At 51.1% G+C, this 19,578-nt stretch overlaps 1 protein-coding gene across 1 annotated transcript; it reads left to right on the top strand.

Moving 5' to 3' along the window:
- The first annotated feature begins 12,154 nt into the window (after positions 1-12,154).
- On the top strand, positions 12,155-17,977 carry LOC147121180 (uncharacterized). The gene is made up of 2 exons (XM_085981290.1): positions 12,155-12,229; positions 14,503-17,977. Exon 2 carries the CDS (start codon positions 14,684-14,686, stop codon positions 16,925-16,927), a length of 2,244 nt encoding a protein of 747 aa, XP_085837416.1. The 5' UTR covers positions 12,155-12,229; positions 14,503-14,683; the 3' UTR covers positions 16,928-17,977.
- The last annotated feature ends 1,601 nt before the right edge of the window (positions 17,978-19,578 follow it).

Genomic DNA, 19,578 nt, shown 5'->3' with positions numbered 1-19,578 from the left:
TTGGACATGAGTCTAGGTTCGGAATGGTCATGGCCCTGTGGGTAGTGGAGTGGGCCCAGGGGCCGTGTAGCCTTGTTCTGCTCCTACTGTGTTCTAATTCTGTGTTAGATTTCAGGAGATGGTTTTATTCCTGTTCCTGGCTGGGGTGGAGATCGCCTTTACAGAAGGTAAGTACTGTAGAAAATATAGGGACAGAGTGATCTCCTGGAAGAATTTCGATCGCCTAGATGGGTCGGAGAGGAATTTCCCAGATTTTTTTCTCCCAAATTGGCCATTGGGTCTTTATCTGGTTTTTCGCCTCTCCCGGGAGATCACATGGGTTCGGGTGGATGCAGAGTGATAGAAGATTTGAGGTTAGGATCAGATCAGCCATGATCTTATTGAATGGTGGAGCAGGCTCGAGGGGCCGATTGGCCTACTCCTGCTCCTATTTCTTATGTTCTTATGTTCTCCCGTCTCTACAGTATACCTCAACTAGATCAGCTAGGTGGAGTTGGGCCTCTATGCTCACCAGGGTTTTTAAAACTGTCCTTGACTTTGGTGCTCCTGTATCGTCCGGGATCTCCAATCTTCCTTATGGGACCGGCTCCTGAACCTGCTCTCCTGCTCAAACTTGTAGGCCCTCTGTGCTCCTCGAACCTCACCAGGGTTTTTAAAACTGTCCTTGACCTTGGTGCTCCTGTATGAAACTGTTTTTTTTTCTCTTTTCCCCCAACAGTTATACTGTTTTCTTGCCCTTATCTTGGCGCCAAATCAGGGGTTTTCTTTTGTTAAAGTAATGGGCAGGCTGCTTTGACAAAAGCGGGTACTTTATTTTAATGTCTTGTAAATGAAACTAATGGGATCTGTCCTGTGTCCCTCTGAGTTTGGTACAGATAATAGTGGCCCCGCCAATTTCGCTGACTAGGGAACTCCCTGTCGTGTCCCTTCCTCCTACACTGGACACAGACCAGGTACAGAACGATCCGTACCTGGCACACCACTAAGACGTGGGAAGCCAGTCTGACCCATGATGGGATCTCTATATTATCAAAAAGGTCCCACCATGGTGGAACCACTATGTCTTGGATTTTTGCCCCTATGTCGGTGGTTTTCTGCTCTAAAGTAAAGAAGTGCTTCTGAGAGACAGTAACTGCTTTCAGCAGTTCGGTTAAATGTTCTGGGAGAGGGGGAATTGTGAAACCAAAGTGGGCCACGTACTTCTGGAGATCGATGAAGTTTTCCTTGACAGTGAGGTGGATGGTTCAGGGATCGGGATAATCCGCAGCTGTGCCAATTGAACTACTGCCTCGGGTTTGAAACAGAAGCTGCTTTCACTGACAGCGCACCAGCCGTGCTGTCCGTGCCGGTAGTGAGACGCTGCGGTGGCGACACAATATGTCCCACCTCCTATGTATGCCACCTGTGGGGGAACATGGTCCTGTGCCATGGCTTCCATGGTGCAATTGATAGGCTTAGCGTCAGCAGAACTGAACCCGCACTGTGGTGTTGAATAGGCATTCAAGTGCTGGGGACACAGGATTATGTGTGCTCCCCGGCTACAGCACCCCGAGAGGTCAGTCCCCGTCATAGCATGCTCCCACTTAATGACGTAGGGTGGGACCTCTGTGAAACGGACGTGTGCTCCCCCCCGAATGACTCCAATGTTCACCACCCTATACACCGGCGCAGGTCGGGCCGCCCTACTCATTACTGGGATCTGCACGACGACCCCCATGATGGTGTGGTTGGAGCGACCACAGTCCACCGGGACTGGGTAGGCCTCAGAAGCGAGCCGGAGCTGGCACGGACTCAACGCGTTCTCAAAGGGGTGGAGGGCTGCGAGGTGTTTGTTACTGATCCAGGAGGGGACCAAACCCTGTTTTAAGTCCTCCAGATTGCTGCGGCCCTCGCCCAGCAACCATGCTCCGTATAGTACGCACACCTCATCCTGGGCAGCCTGATCTGAGGCGTTCCTGTCCTCCCTAATGAGAGCGTTGACCGTCCGAGCCTGCTTCTCCAGCTCTGCTATGATTTCTTTTAAATGGAGAGTCATAGCCTGGTCCTCATGGAGCTCCAAACCCACCACCCGATTTTCGTCCGTGAGGATCCCCCTCAACTGGGTCTTTAACCCATTAACCTGCCGTTGCAATTCGATGTCATCCATACTATTTATGATGGACGACCCAGTGTTAAACCCTGTGAACCAGTCGTTCACGGCGCCCCTTCTTTGTCTCCCCAATTGCTCCCATTCCTTGTGGCCCTCGGTGTAGAGTTCGGTTCTATTGACCCCCGCGAAGTCAAATTCGAAAAACTTCTGCAGGGTCTCTTTCAGCAGGGCCTGATACAGCCTTGCCGTTTCTACGGGGCACCATTCCGGCAGGTGCACCTCGGTCAGGTTGAGGATGACCGAGGCCACCGCGTAATGGACCCCCTGATAGGCCATTTGGTCAGTGGGAACTAATACTAACCTGTTCCCTGGTCCCTTGGTGGTGGTGGGGCATCCCTCTGCTACCGTCCGTGGTGTCCGGGTCGTGGGCAGGGGCTGTCGGGGGCGGGTCACTAGCTCAGTGGCATTAACCGCGATTGGGGAGTAGGGGACCGCGCATGCATCCAAGCGCGATTCCCAGTCTATCCCCCTCCCGTTATCTTGCCACTGGCTGTGGAAAATGATGGAAACACCTATGGGGCAGACTTTCTCTGAACCCCACATACACACATAAATCCCCTGATCGGGTTCCCACCATTTATCCCAGCACACTGTCAACCCTCCCTGGGTCCCTGTGATAGTCCGGTGAGTGTTGTTCCCTAACCTTTCCCACTTTCCTCTGGGGCTCCCCATGTCCCTGCTCAGTTTCCTGAGCCACCACCACCTATCCAGGGGGAGGTACCCCCTGCAGGTTAGGCAAATACGTTTCCCCACAGTCACACTGATCCGCGTGGCCTGGACCTTGATCCGAGGACACGACAAAGAGACCTCCCCGTATGTGAAGCCAGTTTCGCTTGAATATTTCGTGGCGTTCGAGCCCAGCCATCCGGGCCAGTTGCCCTCGTGGGTGTACCCAGCGACTTCCTCTGCTTCGCGCAGGCCCTGCCCGTCGTGGGCCAGAGGCGCAGTCTCCCCGGAGCATCCAAAGATACGGTGATCCTCCGTTTCTCCTCTCCAGGCGACGTTGAGGCCCACCAGGGCCGCGAGGATGATGCCTCCGACTGGCATCATCTTGTTATGATCTGGCGGAGAGATAAAAAAAGGTTTCGAGCCGGGCTCCCTGGGCTCCTCGGCTTGGGTGCGGGGTGAGTGGGTCCCGCGACCCTAGCTCACTTAAAACTTGCCACATTCTACCGCTCCAAAGTGCTACCATACTTCCAGAAGACCACATTACTTATTTTCTAAAATTACAATAAACTAAACCTTATTACCCAAAACTATATAAATGTATACATCTGCCGTCTGTCTCCGGGCGGCCAGCTTATAATCTGCGGGGACTGTCGCAGGCCTCCCCCTGCTGCATTCCCACATCGGTCTCAGCTGCTGGTCCCTGGCAGCCCGTGGCTGCTGGCTGTGGACCGTTTAAACTTCTCGCAGCTTTCTTCCGGGGGGTCCCTCTTGTGAAAACCGGCGACCAAACCTTCTTCGGTTGCGGTTTTCTATTTGACCGTCTAAGGGTCACCACGGTGGCATAGTGGTTAGCACTGTTGCCTTACAGCGCCAGGGACCCAGGTTCGAATCCGGCCTCGGGTGACTCTCTGTGTGGAGTTTGCACATTCTCCCCGTGTTTGCGTGGGTTTCCTCCGGGTGCTCCGGTTTCCTCCCACAGTCCAAAGATGTGCGGGTTAGGTTGATTGGCTATGATAAATTGACCCTTAGTGTTAGGGGGATTAAATACGTGGGGTTACGGGGATAGGGTGGGATATGTGTTGGTGTAGGGGTTACGGGGATCGGGTGGGATATGTGTCGGTGCAGGCTCGATGGGCCAAAATGGCCTCTATCTGCATTATGGGGTTTCTGTGATTCTGTGATTTCTGTGATATGAGGCTTCCTCGTAGGTCGGACCCTTGGCTGGAGTTTTGGCCCTGGCTGCAGTCCGTGGCTTCCCCACGACTGCCGGCTGTGGGCTTCCTCCCGCAGGCTCCGCCTCCCTAGGCTCTGGGTCAGCGGCAGGCACCTCCCCGCTACCTGGGACTCCAGGTTGAGAGTCTCCGCCCCCAGACGCCACCTCGCTAATGCTGCACTCAGGGGCAAGACCAAGACCTCCGGCTCCTCCCCTTCACCGCAGTCGGGGGCGGGACCTTCGTCCTCCGACTCGGCTTCCTTGTGACCAGGGACAGGACCTAGGACCTCCGGCTCCTCCCCCTCTGGGTGACCAGGGACAGGACCTAGGACCTCCGGCTCCTCCCCTTCTGGGTCCCAGAACAATGGGGGAGTCTCCCGTGTGGACGGGACAACTCCTCCCCTCACGCGGGCTGCTCGTCCAGCCTGTGTGACCTGCGGCTGCAGCTCCCCTGCAGTTTTTAATTCTTTGCTGCCTTTTTCAGCCCCCGCTGCCTGCTTCCCTGCCTCCGGCTTAAACAGCTTACATTGATTGATGTGAAACCATTTTGTGCGCCGGGGCAGTTTCACAGCATACACCATGGGGCTGGCCTGATCTACGATGCTGTAGGGACCCATGTAAAGTGGCTCAAAACTCCCCACACGGGTGAAGTTCCTTACCATCACTAGATCCCCTACCTCCCAGCGATGGGCTTTACTGGGCTCGAGCAGCATCCTATTTCCCTGGTGCTGCCTCCCCATGTTACCTGCGGCCCCCTCATAGATCCTTTGGAGGCGTTCAAGGAGCGTGCGGGCGAATTTGTCCCGATTCACCTCCCTTAGCTGCCCCTCCATTAGGACTGGGGCCAGGACATGGGTGGGGGTTCTCATGACCCTCCCAGTCATGAGCTCATGCGGAGAGTACCCCGTACTCTTCGACTGGCTGGAGCGGATCCCCATGAGGACAAGAGGCAGGACTTCTGCCCACCTTTGGGGCGAACCCATTATCTCTTTCCTCATTTTTTCTTTTAAGGTGCGGTTCATCCGCTCCACAATCCCCGATGACTGTGGATTGTAGGCTACGTGCCATTTCCCCTGAATGCCCAGCAGCATCAGGGTGTTCTTCATTACTTGGCCGGTAAACTGGCGTCCCTGATCGCATTCCACGAACTGGGGCAGTCCCCATCTCGAGAACACCTCCCGCACCAAGATTCTCGCAGTCCCTAACGCTGTGGCTGTTCGGCAGGGGAAGGCTTCAACCCATTTAGAGAACATGTCCACCAGAACGAGGCAGTACTTATAGCCTCCCTGGGTGGCGGGTAAGGGTCCGATATAGTCAATTTGGATTGACTGCCATGGTCCCTCTACCCTCCTAACGTGTCCCATCGGCACCTTCCTCCTGTGAGGATCGGGGTTATTTGCCGCGCACACAAGACAGTTCACGCAAAACTCCCGGACGTCCTCCCGGAGTCCTGGCCACCATCCTGCTTGTTCCACCCGCTGCCAGGTGACCTCAGGCCCAGGGTGCCCTGCTCCTGGTCCCTCATGGGCCAGTTGAAGGAATTCCCTCCGGTGCTGCTGAGGCACCACCCACTGCTCTTCTTTAAACAGCATTCCCTCTCTTATGGACAGGGATGCTGCACCATACGGGCCTTCCATTTTCTTCCCCTCGCTAACCGCGTTAAATACCCCTCTCAGGGCAGGGTCCTGAGATTGGACCGATTTGAGGTCCGGGGCTAGCGCTACCCCTACACTCTTCTGGATCCCATCCCTGCCTTTTACAGCTGCCACTGGTCCGGACCCGTAGGGGTCCCAGAAAATGCCGGTCTGGGCACCCTCTCTCGCCAGTGCGTCAGCTCGCTGGTTCCCCTGACCGCGAGGTTCTGTGGAGGAGTGAGCCTTCACCTTGTGGATGAAGACCTCACCCTTCTCCCACACGGCTGCCAGGATCTTCTCCAGCAGGGGCTTTACCACCAAGGGTCTCCCATCCGCAGAAGTGAATCCGCGACGGGACCAGATGGCCAGGTATTCGGTACACGAATTGCATGTAAACATGCTGTCTGAGCAAATCGTATACGGGGTAGGGAAAACTTCGGGATGGGTAACCACATACGCCACAGCAGACAGTGCTGCCTGCTAGGCGCTCATGGTACTGGGGAGTTTAATCGCCAACGCAATGTCAGCCGTTGGGTCATACACTCTGAACCCCGTGAGCCGCTTTCCAGCAGATACTGTGCTGGAACCATCCACGTAAATCTCACGGCCGGTGGGATGTATCCCAGCCCGGAGACCAACGTCGACCTCCCATACCCCTTCAACGGAACATTGATGGGCTGTCCCAGGGTAAGCCAGGTTGGCGGCTAATCTGGGCTCGCACAGGCCTCGTACCCGCAGATCCATTTGTGAGAGGAGTAGGGTCCAGTGCGCAATGCGGGCACTGCTTACTGTCCCATCCTTAATCCTCCCATCCAAAGGCATCTTGGTGGGCGTGTGGTGTGTGAGGAGGGTGATGGGGGAGGTGCCTGTGAAGATGGCGGATCTTTTCACAGCCCAGTGTGTGGCCAAGAGGTGCTGCTCACAGACCGAGTAGCTCCTCTCCACGTTGGTGAGCACCCTGGAGGAGTAAACCACAGGTCTCAGCTTACCATGTCGCTCCTGGAGCAACACAGCACTCAGACTGTCCCCGCTGGCCGCCACCTCCAGGAAGAACTCCCTTCCCCCATCTATCGCTCCCAGGGCCAGTGCGGTCTGCAGCTTCCTTTTTAGGAGCTCGAACGCGGCCTGGCATCCTTCATCCCATGACCACTCCACTCCCTTGTGCAGGAGTCGGAGTAGTGGGGCTGCCATGGCCGCATAGTCCTCCATGAAGTCTCGGCAGTACCCGGTTAGCCCTAGAAACGACCTCACACCCTTTATGGTGACGGGGACCGGTAACTCCTGTACCGCCTCCCTCCTAGCCCTATCGATGGCCCTTTCTCCGGCGCGGATGGTCAGCCCCAGGAACTTGACTTCCTTTTGACCGATCTGCGCTTTCTTTGGGTTGACTTTGAACCCCGTTCTGGTCAGTAGTTCCAACAGTTCAGCCAGCAGTGGGCCGTGTCGGTAAACAGGAGCAGGTCGTCCACGTACTGTACTAACTGAAGGGGCTGACTGAACTCCTTCAGGCTGTCCGCCATGCATTGGTGGAAAATGCTGGGACTATTGTGGAAGCCTTGTGGCAAGCAATTCCAGGTATACTGTTGCCCTCTGAAAGTAAAGGCAAATTTATACTGGTCCTCCCTCCGCACAGGGATCGACCAGAACCCATTGGAAATATCCAGCACCGTGAACGTGGTCGCGGATGCGGGGATACTCACAACGAGGTCAGCCACTGCTGCCACTGTGGGGGCACATGCGGGGATGTTGCTGTTCAACACCCGATAGTCCACCGTGGCTCTCCAGGAATTGTCCGGTTTCTTAACCGGCCAAAGCGGAGAGTTCACATGGGTGGCTATAGGCCTCAGCACCCCCTGCTGTACCAGCGCTGATATGGCCACCTCCATATCAGCCTCTGCTTCCTTTGGGAAGTTGTACTGCCTTTGGGGCCGGGCCATGGGATCCCCATCTACCCTAACCTCAAAGCCAGCAACCCTCCCACAGTCGTGTTTGTGCGTGGCGAACGCACCTAACTGAGCCTGCACCTCGGCTCTAAATACTTCTGGGATACCCTCCATCATTTCACCGAGGTCGTAACTCCCTTTCGGCTTCATGGTACACAGGGTTCCCTTCCCATCCTTTCCCGGGATTACTACCACTCCACTTTCCTTTCCGGTGTTGGCCCCCCAAAGGCAATGGTTCCTGAGGTCCACGAGGATCCCATGGCCCACGATGAAGTCGGCCCCTAGGATCCCCTTCCCTCCCTCTGCATCCCATCTCGCCAGGACACATGTCCACTTTGTCTGGAGTGTGCCCAGGCGGATCGAGAGCGGCCTGGAGAACGCACCCGTCTGCTCCGCCCCTGTGAACCCCGATAGGACGTATGGAACCCTGTTAGACAGAGGTGAGGTGGTGGGATTCTCCGTATGGATCACGGTGCATGAAGCTCCCGTATCCAACAGATAAGTCTCCGTTTCCTTCTCTACCTCCATCTGCACGAGCGGTCTCTTCCATCCGTCGTACTGGAGCGCACATAGATAGACGGGCTGCGCAGGCTCCAGTCATTGCGGGCCACTTTGGGAAGGGGTTGGGGGAACCGCTGGACCGGTGGTGGCTGCTATCTTTCCCTTAGTGAGGACCAATGACCTCACTGAAGCCAGCAGCTCTGGAGGGACAGTTGGCTCCGTCTCTCTCTCTGGGGCAGAGGTCGGGGCTTGGGCTGGGACTGGGGGGACCTTTTCCCTTGTGTCCTTCCAGGGATTCTTACAGTCCCTGCACCAATGCCCCTCCTTCCCACAGCCGTAGCACGTTTGTCGGCTTTGGTTGGGATGGCTCCCTTCCTGGCACCACTCTTTACAGGGCTGGTCACCAGGCCTGACCTCACAAACCCTCCCGTTTTGCTGGGGTGTCTCACTATCCCTCCCATTTCTAAAGGTGACAGTGAGTTGGTGGATCACCATTGCCTCCGTGGTCAGAGGGTTTCGGGGGTCGAACCAGGCCATTGCCTGTGTTCGAACGCGGGGCAGGGAGTTATTCACCAGGCACCTGAGCCAGTGGACTAACTGGTCCCCATCCAGGTCCGCTCGCGCCGGCATTCCCGGGCACGCACCCTGGTAGACTGGCCACAGCCTGTCCGCGAATGCCTGCGGGAATTCCCCGGGGAGCTGGACTGTTTTCTCCACCCGGGTGAACGGACTCCCCTCGTTCATCCCCATGGCCTCCAGGATCTCGTCCTTCAGCCTGCCATAATTTTCCTGACCCCTCTTACACCCATCGGGTAGCGTCTGGAGGAGATCGCTACCCAGGGAGAACAACATCATCTTGGCCTTCTCTGCCTCATCGCAGTCGTTAACACAGGCCGCCTGCTCTATCTCCCTAAAGTGAAGAGAAGGGTCCCCCTTCATGGTGAGCTTGGGGATGTAGCTCACCATGGAGCGCAATTGTTGTGCACCGTGTGGCACCAGGAATTGGTTCTGGAGGTCCCCATAGCACATAAGCCACGCCGCTTTTTCAATGCCCTTGCGGTGCTCTTTACTAGCCGTCCACTGGGCGGCTGCCTTTAGGGGACGCTCGGCTCCTAACAGGTCATATACCCATTTTTTTGCTACATTTACTTTGCCACACATGTAGGAGGATAACCTGTCCTCCATAACATCTGTCTCACCCGAGTCTTTGTCCACCACACAAGGGTTCTGTAGCCAGTGTCCCATCTGGGTCGCCATTCTGTAAGGGGTCGTTTTAACGAGCTTGTGGTGTGCGAGATCGGTTTTTGATTTCACACTGCTCGTGAGCGGTTCCGAAGCGCTCCCCCCTCACCGGTTCTAGACACTGGGCTTATTGCCAGACCACCTTGATGTGTTGGCCCAACTTGTGACTCGGAAGACAAATGGATCAGGTGAGACAAGGTAAGTTTTTAAATCAAAGGTATCTTTATTTTTAAGGAGAATAAAACATAGAGAATGAAGAAACAATGCAGACAAAAATCATGAACACGCCTCTCAATGGGACCTAAAATTTAACACACAAGAGTTACTTTGACTATCATAATACATCAATTCTAGATCAGCGATATAACAAAACGGGGATGGAGAAAGCGCACGGCACAACGAAGGATGAATAACACTCCCGAATTACAAAGCCCTTAATATTAAAAACCCTCCCATCTCTACAGTATACCTCAACTAGATCAGCTAGGTGGAGTTGGGCCTCTATGCTCACCAGGGTTTTTAAAACTGTCCTTGACCTTGGTGCTCCTGTATCATCCAGGATCTCCAATCTTCCTTATGGGACCGGCTCCTGAACCTGCTCTCCTGCTCGAACTTGTAGGCCCTCCGTGCTCCTCGAACCTCACCAGGGTTTTAAAACTGTCCTTGACTTTGGTGCTCCTGTATCGTTCGGGATCTCCAATCTTCCTTATGGGACCGGCTCCTGAACCTGCTCTCCTGCTTGAACTTGTAGGCCCTCTGTGCTCCTCGAACCTCACCAGGGTTTTTAAAACTGTCCTTGACCTTGGTGCTCCTGTATGAAACTGTTTTTTTTTCTCTTTTCCCCCAACAATTATACTGTTTTCTTGCCCTTATCTTGGCGCCAAATCAGGGGTTTTCTTTTGTTAAAGTAATGGGCAGGCTGCTTTGACAAAAGCGGGTACTTTATTTTAATGTCTTGTAAATGAAACTAATGGGATCTGTCCTGTGTCCCTCTGAGTTTGGTACAGATAATAGGTTTTGTCTGTGCTCTGTGATTTCAGAGATGGGTTTGCGTTTTGCTAGCATTTAACACACCTTGAGGTGTAAGTACTTTTGTTTTGACTTCGTTACTGCTGTAACCATTTTACCATATCAATTGCAGTCAGTTCTGGAATCTTCTAATCGGTGGCGACTCAGGTTTCTTTAAGATACTGCAGTGGTATGTCCTTCTGAAATGAGTCATGTGATCTGCCAACTCCATCTTGTGTTCATAAAATGTGGCCATTGCAGGGGTTTTACAATGTAGACTGTATTTTCCTGGATTTTTGCGAATCCTACAACACCAAACTTGGGGGTGTGGCAAACAGTGAGGATGATACCAATCGACTGCAACAGGACATAGAAAGGCAAGCAGAATGGGCAGACATGTGGCAGATGGAATTTAATACAGAGAAGTGTGAGGTGATGCATTTTGGCAGAAGGAAAAGGGAGAGGCAATATACACTTAATGGTACAGTTTTAAAGAGTGTGCAGGGACAGAGGGACCTGGGAGTTAATGTGCATAGGTCCCTGAAGGTGGTGGGACATATTGAGAGAGTGGTTAGCAAAGCATATGGGATCCTGGGTTTCATAAATAGAGGTATTGAGTACAAAAGTAGAGAAGTTATGCTGAACCTTTGTAAAGCGCTAGTTAGGCCACAACTGGAGTATTGTGTCCTGTTCTGGTCACCACACTTTAGGAAGGATGTGAAGGCACTTGAGAGAGTGCAGAGGAGATTTACCAGAATGGTTCCGGGGATGGGGGATCTTAGCTACAAGGGCAGTTTGGAGAAGCTGGATTTGTTTTCATTAGAGCAAAGGAGGTTGAGGGGTGATTTGATAGAGGTGTACAAGATTATGACGGGTTTGGATAGGCTAGACGGGGAAAGGCTGTTCCCACTAGTTGATGGTAAAAGAACTAGGGGACACAGATTTAAGGTTTTGGGCAAGAGATACAGGGGGGTTGTGAGAAAAAACTTTTTTATGCAGCAAGTGATGAGGACCTAGAACTTGCTGCTGATGGAAGTGGTGGAAGCGGAGACACTCAATGTTTTCAAGGGGAGACTGGATAGGCACTTTAGGGAAATAAACTTACAGGGCTACGGGAATAGAGCGGGGGAATGGGACTGACTGGATTGCTCTACAGAGAGCCGACACTGCCTCGATGGGCCAAATGACCTCCTTCTATGCCGTTATGACTCTATGTCTCCTGTGGCAGCTGTGTGCAAAATTGCTGCCACCTTCATCGACATAACAAAAGTGACTGCTCTTCAAAGCAATTCACTGTATATGAAGTATGTTTCTGAGAAATGTGATAAAGGTACTATATAAATGCATGTTCTTCACCATATTGATTAATACGATACTAAATACTAATATATACTATAGTTAAATATTTGTTATGCATTTAACTTACTTAGCTCTATCTGCACTCTGTAAGATGAAAACAGGTTTCCAAACAGCATTTGTGTATCAGTATAGGGGCTTATCATTTTGGAGTTTATGTCAGTTTATTTGCGTAAAATTGAAAACAGCTGTAAAATAAACTGAAATATACACTTGAAAAGACAGGACATGTGTCCCAGTAAATACAGACCCCTGTTGCAACATTCATTGGCAAGGCAAATGGATTGCTAAAATATGACAAATTAACTCAACATCTGTTTACGTTCTTCCAGAGTTAGTTTTAAATAATCTAGCATTATTCACATTGTTAGCACATAAAAACAGCTGATGGTTAATTAGTTGTAACAACACAGTGATCTCTGTTCATTGACTTTATTGCAGATAACTTTAAAAATGGAGCATGGACAGCAGGAACTTTTGGTTTACAAGTTTGGAATTCCAACATATAACTGGGGTCAGTTTTGGGGAGTCTCTTAAATAGTGTTGTCTTTAGAATTTGCAATCATCTCCGTAAGGATGTTGAGAATATTTTCAAAGTAGAAATTTGGATGTTTATTTATGTAATAGGTCAAAAATATTATTATTTTGAAGATTCAGAGGTCTGTCTGCCTTGGCTTTTGCTATGTTGGGCACTAACCCACCTCCCTAAACTGGCCCTGTATTTGACACAGACTTCCTGCTGCATATTCCACAGTTGGAAGTTATTTCATAATTGGCAGTCTAGCTTTGAGGCTACCAGATAGTCCTTGACAGAAAAGTGAATGGGATGTTTCACAGCACAAATTGTTCAAAATTAGAGACTTGGCAGCCTGGGTTTTCTGATCGGGTTTGCTCGATTTCTGGAGATAAATCAGACAAATCTAAAATTTGGGCAAAAATTAGTCACACTGGATCTCTGCTCTTGTGCCCAACTCATTTGGCTAAAGGGAGCATCCATCCATTTTTGAACCATTGCATGCAAAAATGACACCAGGGTGTCATGCACCCTGTTTTCCATAATTTGCAGTATTTCTTCTTGCCTGTATAAAATATCCAGTGGTTAGGTGCTCGGGGGGAAATGGAAGAGAATTTAAAGAGCCTAGCATCAACATTTATAGCATCAGTTTAAAGCTTATTTCGGACTCATTTTTGGAAGGATTTTGCTGTTGCCAACTGTCTTGGCACTTGGCTTTGTGCCATTTTCCCCATACCATTTCAGATAGGCCATAATGGGTTACCCATTTGGAATTCCTTTTATTTGTAAGAAGAAGAAGAAGAGGAATGGCGACTGAGCAGGCTGGTCAGGCTCACGGCACCCACCCGGCAGTACCCCCATACCCAAATATACAGGCAGAGTTATACCTACCTGTGTTTGTTAGAGGAGCAGTGCCCGAAGAGGCTTCAATTTACAAGAAAGCTGTCACTAAGTTATACCACATATTGCAACCGGATCAACAGCTACCTAAACCACAGGCACTGCACTGCCAGCAGCTGATAAGGTCATAGCCGTTCTTTTATGCTATTCCAGGCCAGGGACATCATGAAGATTAGACAATCAACTATGCACAGATGCATTAAGCAAGTCACGGACAACTGAAGGCAACACCATAGTGCACTGCAATTTTATACAGTGCTAATGTTCCCAAAGGTCCAACAAATCATAGATTGCACCCACGTAGCCATACGTGCTCCTTTGCTCAATATCACTAATGGGAAACGATTCTACTATTTCAGTGTACAAGTGAATGCTCATTTCCCTGGAAGCTGCTACAATGACTTAATTTTAAGACAGTCCCCGATACCAACATTTTTTGATCCAGAAAGGTGTAGCAGATTAGTCTATCCTCTGCAGTCATAGCTCATGACATCTGTGTGGTTTCCCAGAACATGAGCTGTGCATGGTATAATGAGGTGTGTGCTGCCTCTCCCTCTAACTTAACCTCACTGTATGTATTTAACTCACTTATATATGTATAACCTACCTGTTGGGGCCGTTGCCCCTTTAACTTACCTTTTAGGGCCATTGCCCCTTTAAGACGCGCCTTAGCGTGCTGACGTCACGTCACGTACAACGTAGCGTGCTGACGTCACGGCACGTACGACGTGACGTGCGTGAGGCGGCTGCCGGCCCGACTCGGCCTTCCAGAAAGGCTGCCGGCACAGCCCGGCCTAGCGTCTTTGGCCGCATCTACCAGCCGCCGGGAGCGACGCGATCTTCCGCTCCCGCGGCAAGCATCGGCTCAGCCTGGCCTCCAGCTCCCGCTCCCGACTTCGGCCTCCACGGCCAGAAACGCGACCACGTGCATCACGTGACGCCCCAAGCGCGGACAACGCTACCGAGCGTGATGAGGTCATCACGCTCCCCACAGGACTGCTACGTAGTCCTCGTGGAGTCCTCACTGGGACACAGACCTACATCACGGTGCTCCTACAGCAGCACAGGCTCCGAGCAGTTGTATTGTCCCCATGCTTGAGTCTTGGAAATTGTTTGTCTGTAAGTAATTTAGAATGCTATGGATGATTAGTGTGCACTGCATGTTGTAGAAAATGTTTAGTTGCAACTTTTCTCTGTCTAGCTGATTAACTAGTAGCTGTATTTTGATGCACTATGTACAGGGCTAATTTAAAGAGAATGCCTTCCAGTTTGCTAAATGTACTGTGTTGCTCAGGCGTACCTAAATTTGTGTATACATATCAGTTATGCGCTTGTATACTAATGTGTGCTTCCATTTCTGTGTTGTATTTCAGTTTTACAATTAGAATCGTTCAGTAAAGCGTTACAAGAAAAGTCAAGCCTTGTGATTTTATTGGAAGATATCGAGTTGTTCGCTATCTGTCTAGCTCTGCATAGAAACGCGTTGCGAGGGCAGAACAGTAAAAAGACAACAGCACAGCGGGCTCAAGCGCAGGAAGATACCACTCAGCTACCATGAGTCCACACTCAGGAAAACAATATACCCTAGAGGACGTCGACCAGTCAAGCGAGAAGCATGAGCCTCTCCTAGCAAACGATGCCAAGTCACAGCCCTCTAAAGTATCCCCTAGGTCATCTCGGCGGTCCAGCAGACCGTCGTCATCGACAGCTTCTGCAGCCGCCAAAGCACATGCCAAGGCAAAAGCTGCCCAGGCTCAATTGTCCTTCGCTGAAAAAGAAGCTGACCTTATGAAGCAGAGAGCCGACCTCGAAGCCAGTATGATGAAGCAGAAAGCTGACCTTATGAAGCAGAGAGCCGACCTCGACGCTAGTGTGATGAAGCAGAGAGCTGACCTCGACGCTAGTGTGATGAAGCAGACAGCACAGTCCTCTAAAGTATCCACTAGATCATCTCGGCAGTCCAGCAGACCGTCGCCATCGACAGCTTCTGCAGCCGCCAAAGCACGTGCCAAGGCAAAAGCTGCCCAGGCTCAATTGGCCCTTGCTGAAAAAGAAGCTAGGGTTATGAAGCAGAGAGCTGACCTCGCTGCCAGTCTCCACATTCTCCAAAGCCAGAGAGCTGCCGCTGCCGCTAAAGCTAAAGCCGCAGCTTATGAAGAAGGTGAGGAGAACGAAGGCGGGGAGCCCAGCCAGGAAACATATGTTCTGGGACAGCCCCTCAGTCCAGTGCAACGTACAAGTGAGTGTGTCCAACAACACTCCAAATTGTTCTCCAAGGAAACATCCAACTATCTCAACGCAGAACCAGCTACTCAACACAGTAGCAAACAGCCTGTTTTTGGAGACACTGAGCTTAAAGGAGAAGAAACAAGCAAGACTTACCTACAGAGACCTCCACAGCACTCGGCCAATCCAGCCAAGCAGTCCTCACCCGAGCCACAGGGTACACAGGACCTCGCTGGGTGCCTTATCCGCCGAGAGTTGTTGAGTTCGGGCCTTCTGGAGTTAGATGGCCGTCCTGAAAGTTGTTGGCCATGGAAAGAGTCCAACCCGAGACTACACAAGGTAGCATCGAACAGTGGACTGGTGATGGAAGCCTTCCCTGCAGAGGACCGTGCCAAGGATCTGAAGGATTTGCACCTTGGAGTGGATCCTCCCCCCCTTCAACGGAGCCTGGGGCTCTCCTGGAACCCGGAAACAGACAGCGTCACATTCCTGGTGTCCCGTGAAGAAAGGCCATTCACACGGAGAGACATCCTGTCCACAGTCAACAGTTTGTACGACCCTTTGGGGTTCGTAGCTCCCATAACAATGCAAGGAAAAGCATTAGTACGGGAACTCTCATCGGATCAGAGTGAGTGGGATGCTCCACTCCTCCCAGAAAAAGAAGCAAAATGGAACCTACAGTTGATCAGAGACAAGATTGACATCGATGTGGGCGCCGTCAAGTTCTTCACGGACAGCAAGATTGTACTTGGTTACATCCACAACTCCACAAGAAGGTTTTACGTGTATGTTTCCAACCGGGTGACTCGTATCAGACGATCCACTCACCCTGACCAGTGGTGCTATGTCTCCACAGACCTGAACCCTGCAGACCATGCTACCAGGTCTATACCAGCAGCACACCTACAGCAAAGCAGTTGGTTCTCGGGCCCCTCTTTCCTGTCTAATGTCAACACAGAGGAGACTCCTGAGTCCAATCCCTTCACCCTTGTGGAGCCTGAAGCTGATACTGAGATTCGGCCTGAAGTTACGACCCTGGTCACCAAAGCCTCAGAATCTCAGTTGGGCTCACAAAGCTTCGAGCGATTCTCAAGCTGGAGAACACTCTGCCGAACCACAGCCCGACTCATTCATGTAGCAGCATCCTTCAAGGGGAATTCGGACAACATAGAACGCAAAGGATGGAAATGTTCTAAAGAAGTATCCAGCACAAGTGAGCCATCACAAGCCAAAGGTGTGATCATTCGCTCTGTCCAGCATGATGTCTTCAAGGAGGAATTCAAATGTCTTGAAGAGGGACAGACATTCCCCAAGCAAAGAGGAGAGTATTTGTCCACCGTACAGAGCCGTAGGAAATGGACAGAAGACAAGCCAAACGTCAAAGTGAGAGACGTTGTCTTGCTGAAAGACAGCCAAGCACGCAGAAATGAATGGCCAGTGGGCCTGGTTGTCAAAACTCTGCCGACCAGGGACAAGAGGGTCCGCAAGGTGGAGGTGAAGATTGTCAAGGAGGGGCCTATCAAAGTGTTTCTGAGGCCAGTCTCAGAGATCCTCCTTTCTGAAGTAACCTAGAGAACGGACTCTGAGTATGTTGCAGCCAAAGGACGTTTTCTTCAGGTTTATTTTGTATCTGTAGTGGTACAATGGAATTGTACCAAGCGGGGAGTGTGCTGCCTCTCCCTCTAACTTAACCTCACTGTATGTATTTAACTTACTTATATATGTATAACCTACCTGTTGGGGCCGTTGCCCCTTTAACTTACCTTTTAGGGCCATTGCCCCTTTAAGACGCGCCTTAGCGTGCTGACGTCACGTCACGTACAACGTAGCGTGCTGACGTCATGGCACGTACGACGTGACGTGCGTGAGGCGGCTGCCGGCCCGACTCGGCCTTCCAGAAAGGCTGCCGGCACAGCCCGGCCTAGCGTCTTTGGCCGCATCTACCAGCCGCCGGGAGCGACGCGATCTTCCGCTCCCGCGGCAAGCATCGGCTCAGCCTGGCCTCCAGCTCCCGCTCCCGACTTCGGCCTCCACGGCCAGAAACGCGACCACGCGCATCACGTGACGCCCCAAGCGCGGACAACGCTACCGAGCGTGATGAGGTCATCACGCTCCCCACAGGACTGCTACGTAGTCCTCGTGGAGTCCTCGCTGGGACACAGACCTACATCACGGTGCTCCTACAGCAGCACAGGCTCCGAGCAGTTGTATTGTCCCCATGCTTGAGTCTTGGAAATTGTTTGTCTGTAAGTAATTTAGAATGCTATGGATGATTAGTGTGCACTGCATGTTGTAGAAAATGTTTAGTTGCAACTTTTCTCTGTCTAGCTGATTAACTAGTAGCTGTATTTTGATGCACTACGTACAGGGCTAATTTAAAGAGAATGCCTTCCAGTTTACTAAATGTACTGTGTTGCTCAGGCGTACCTAAATTTGTGTATACATATCAGTTATGCGCTTGTATACTAATGTGTGCTTCCATTTCTGTGTTGTATTTCAGTTTTACAATTAGAATCGTTCAGTAAAGCGTTACAAGAAAAGTCAAGCCTTGTGATTTTATTGGAAGATATCGAGTTGTTCGCTATCTGTCTAGCTCTGCATAGAAACGCGTTGCGAGGGCAGAACAAGGTGCATGTATCCACCAGAAAAATAACCAGCTACACCATTGGCATGTTGAAGGCGTGCTTTAGGTGCCTGAATCTACTTATAATATAGTCCAACTAGGGTCTGAAGGATCATAGAAACATAGAAGATAGGAGCAGGAGTAGGCCATTAGGCCCTTCGAGCCTGCTCCGCCATTCAATGAGATCATGGCTGATCATCCAAATTCAGTACCCTGTCCCTGCCTTCTCCCCATATCCCTTGATCCCTTTAGCCTTAAGAAATATATCCAACTCTTTCTTGAATATATTTAATGAACTGGCCTCCACCGCCCTCTGTGGCAAAGAATTCCACAGGTTCACCACTCTCTGGGTGAAGAAATTCCTCCTCATTTCAGTCCTAAATGGCTTACCCCTTATCCTTAGACTATGACCCCTGGTTCTGGACTCCCCGGCCATCAGAAACATCCTTCCTGCATCTATTCTGTCCAGGCCTGACAGAATTTTATAGGTTTCGATGAGATCCCCTCTCAATCTTCTAAACTCCAGTGAGTATAAGCCCAATCGACACAATCTATCCTCATACGTCATTCCTGCCATCCCAGGTATCAGCCTGGTGAATCTTCGCTGCACTCCTTCCATGGCAAGAACGTCCTTCCTCAGGTAAGGTGACCAAAACTGCACACAATACTCAAGGTCTCACCAAGGCCCTGTACAACTGTAGCAAGGCATCCTTGTTCCTGTACTCGAACCCTCTTGCTACGAAGGCCAACATACCATTTGCCTTCTTAACCGCCTGCTGCACCTGCATGCTTACCTTCAGCGACTGGTGCACAAGAACACCCAGGTCTCTTTGCACTTCCCCTTCTCCCAATCTATTGCCATTCAAATAATAATCTGCCTTCCTGTTTTTGTCACCAAAGTGGATAACCTCACATATATCCACATTATAGTGCATTTGCCATGTTTCTGCCCAATCACCCAACCTGTCCAAATCGTACTGGTGTTTCACGACATCCTCCTCACAGCATACCCTCCCACCCAGCTTTGTGTCGTCTGCAAATTTGGAGATATTACATCCAATTTCCTCGTCCAGATCATTAATATATATTGTGAACAGCTGGGGTCCTAGGACCGATCCTTGCGGTACCCCACTAGTCACTGCCTGCCACTCGGAAAACGACCCGTTTATTCCAACTCTTTGCTTTCTGTCTGCCAACCAGTTCTCTATCCAAGTCAATACCTTGCCCCCAATCCCATGTGCCTTAATTTTGCACGCTAATCTCTTATGTGGGACCTTATCGAAAGCCTTCTGAAAGTCCAAATACACCACATCCACTGGTTCTCCCTTATCTATTTTACTAGTTACATCCTCAAAAAATTCCAGTAGATTAGTCACGCATGATTTACCTTTTGTAAATCCATGTTGACTTTGTCCGATCCTGTCACTGCTTTCCAAGTGCTCTGCTATTACATCTTTTATAATGGACTCTAGCATTTTCCCCACTGCCGATATCAGGCTTACCGGCCTATAATTCCCCGCTTTTTCTCTACCACCTTTTTTGAATAGTGGGGTAACATTAGCTACCCTCCAATCCATGGGTACTGTTCCAGAGTCTATCG

Source organism: Somniosus microcephalus, chromosome 3 (genome assembly GCF_052327205.1).
Source record: "Somniosus microcephalus isolate GS21.2 chromosome 3, FLI_Smic_1.0, whole genome shotgun sequence".
Taxonomy (NCBI): domain Eukaryota; kingdom Metazoa; phylum Chordata; class Chondrichthyes; order Squaliformes; family Somniosidae; genus Somniosus; species Somniosus microcephalus.
This window is presented reverse-complemented; position numbering and strand designations above follow the sequence as displayed.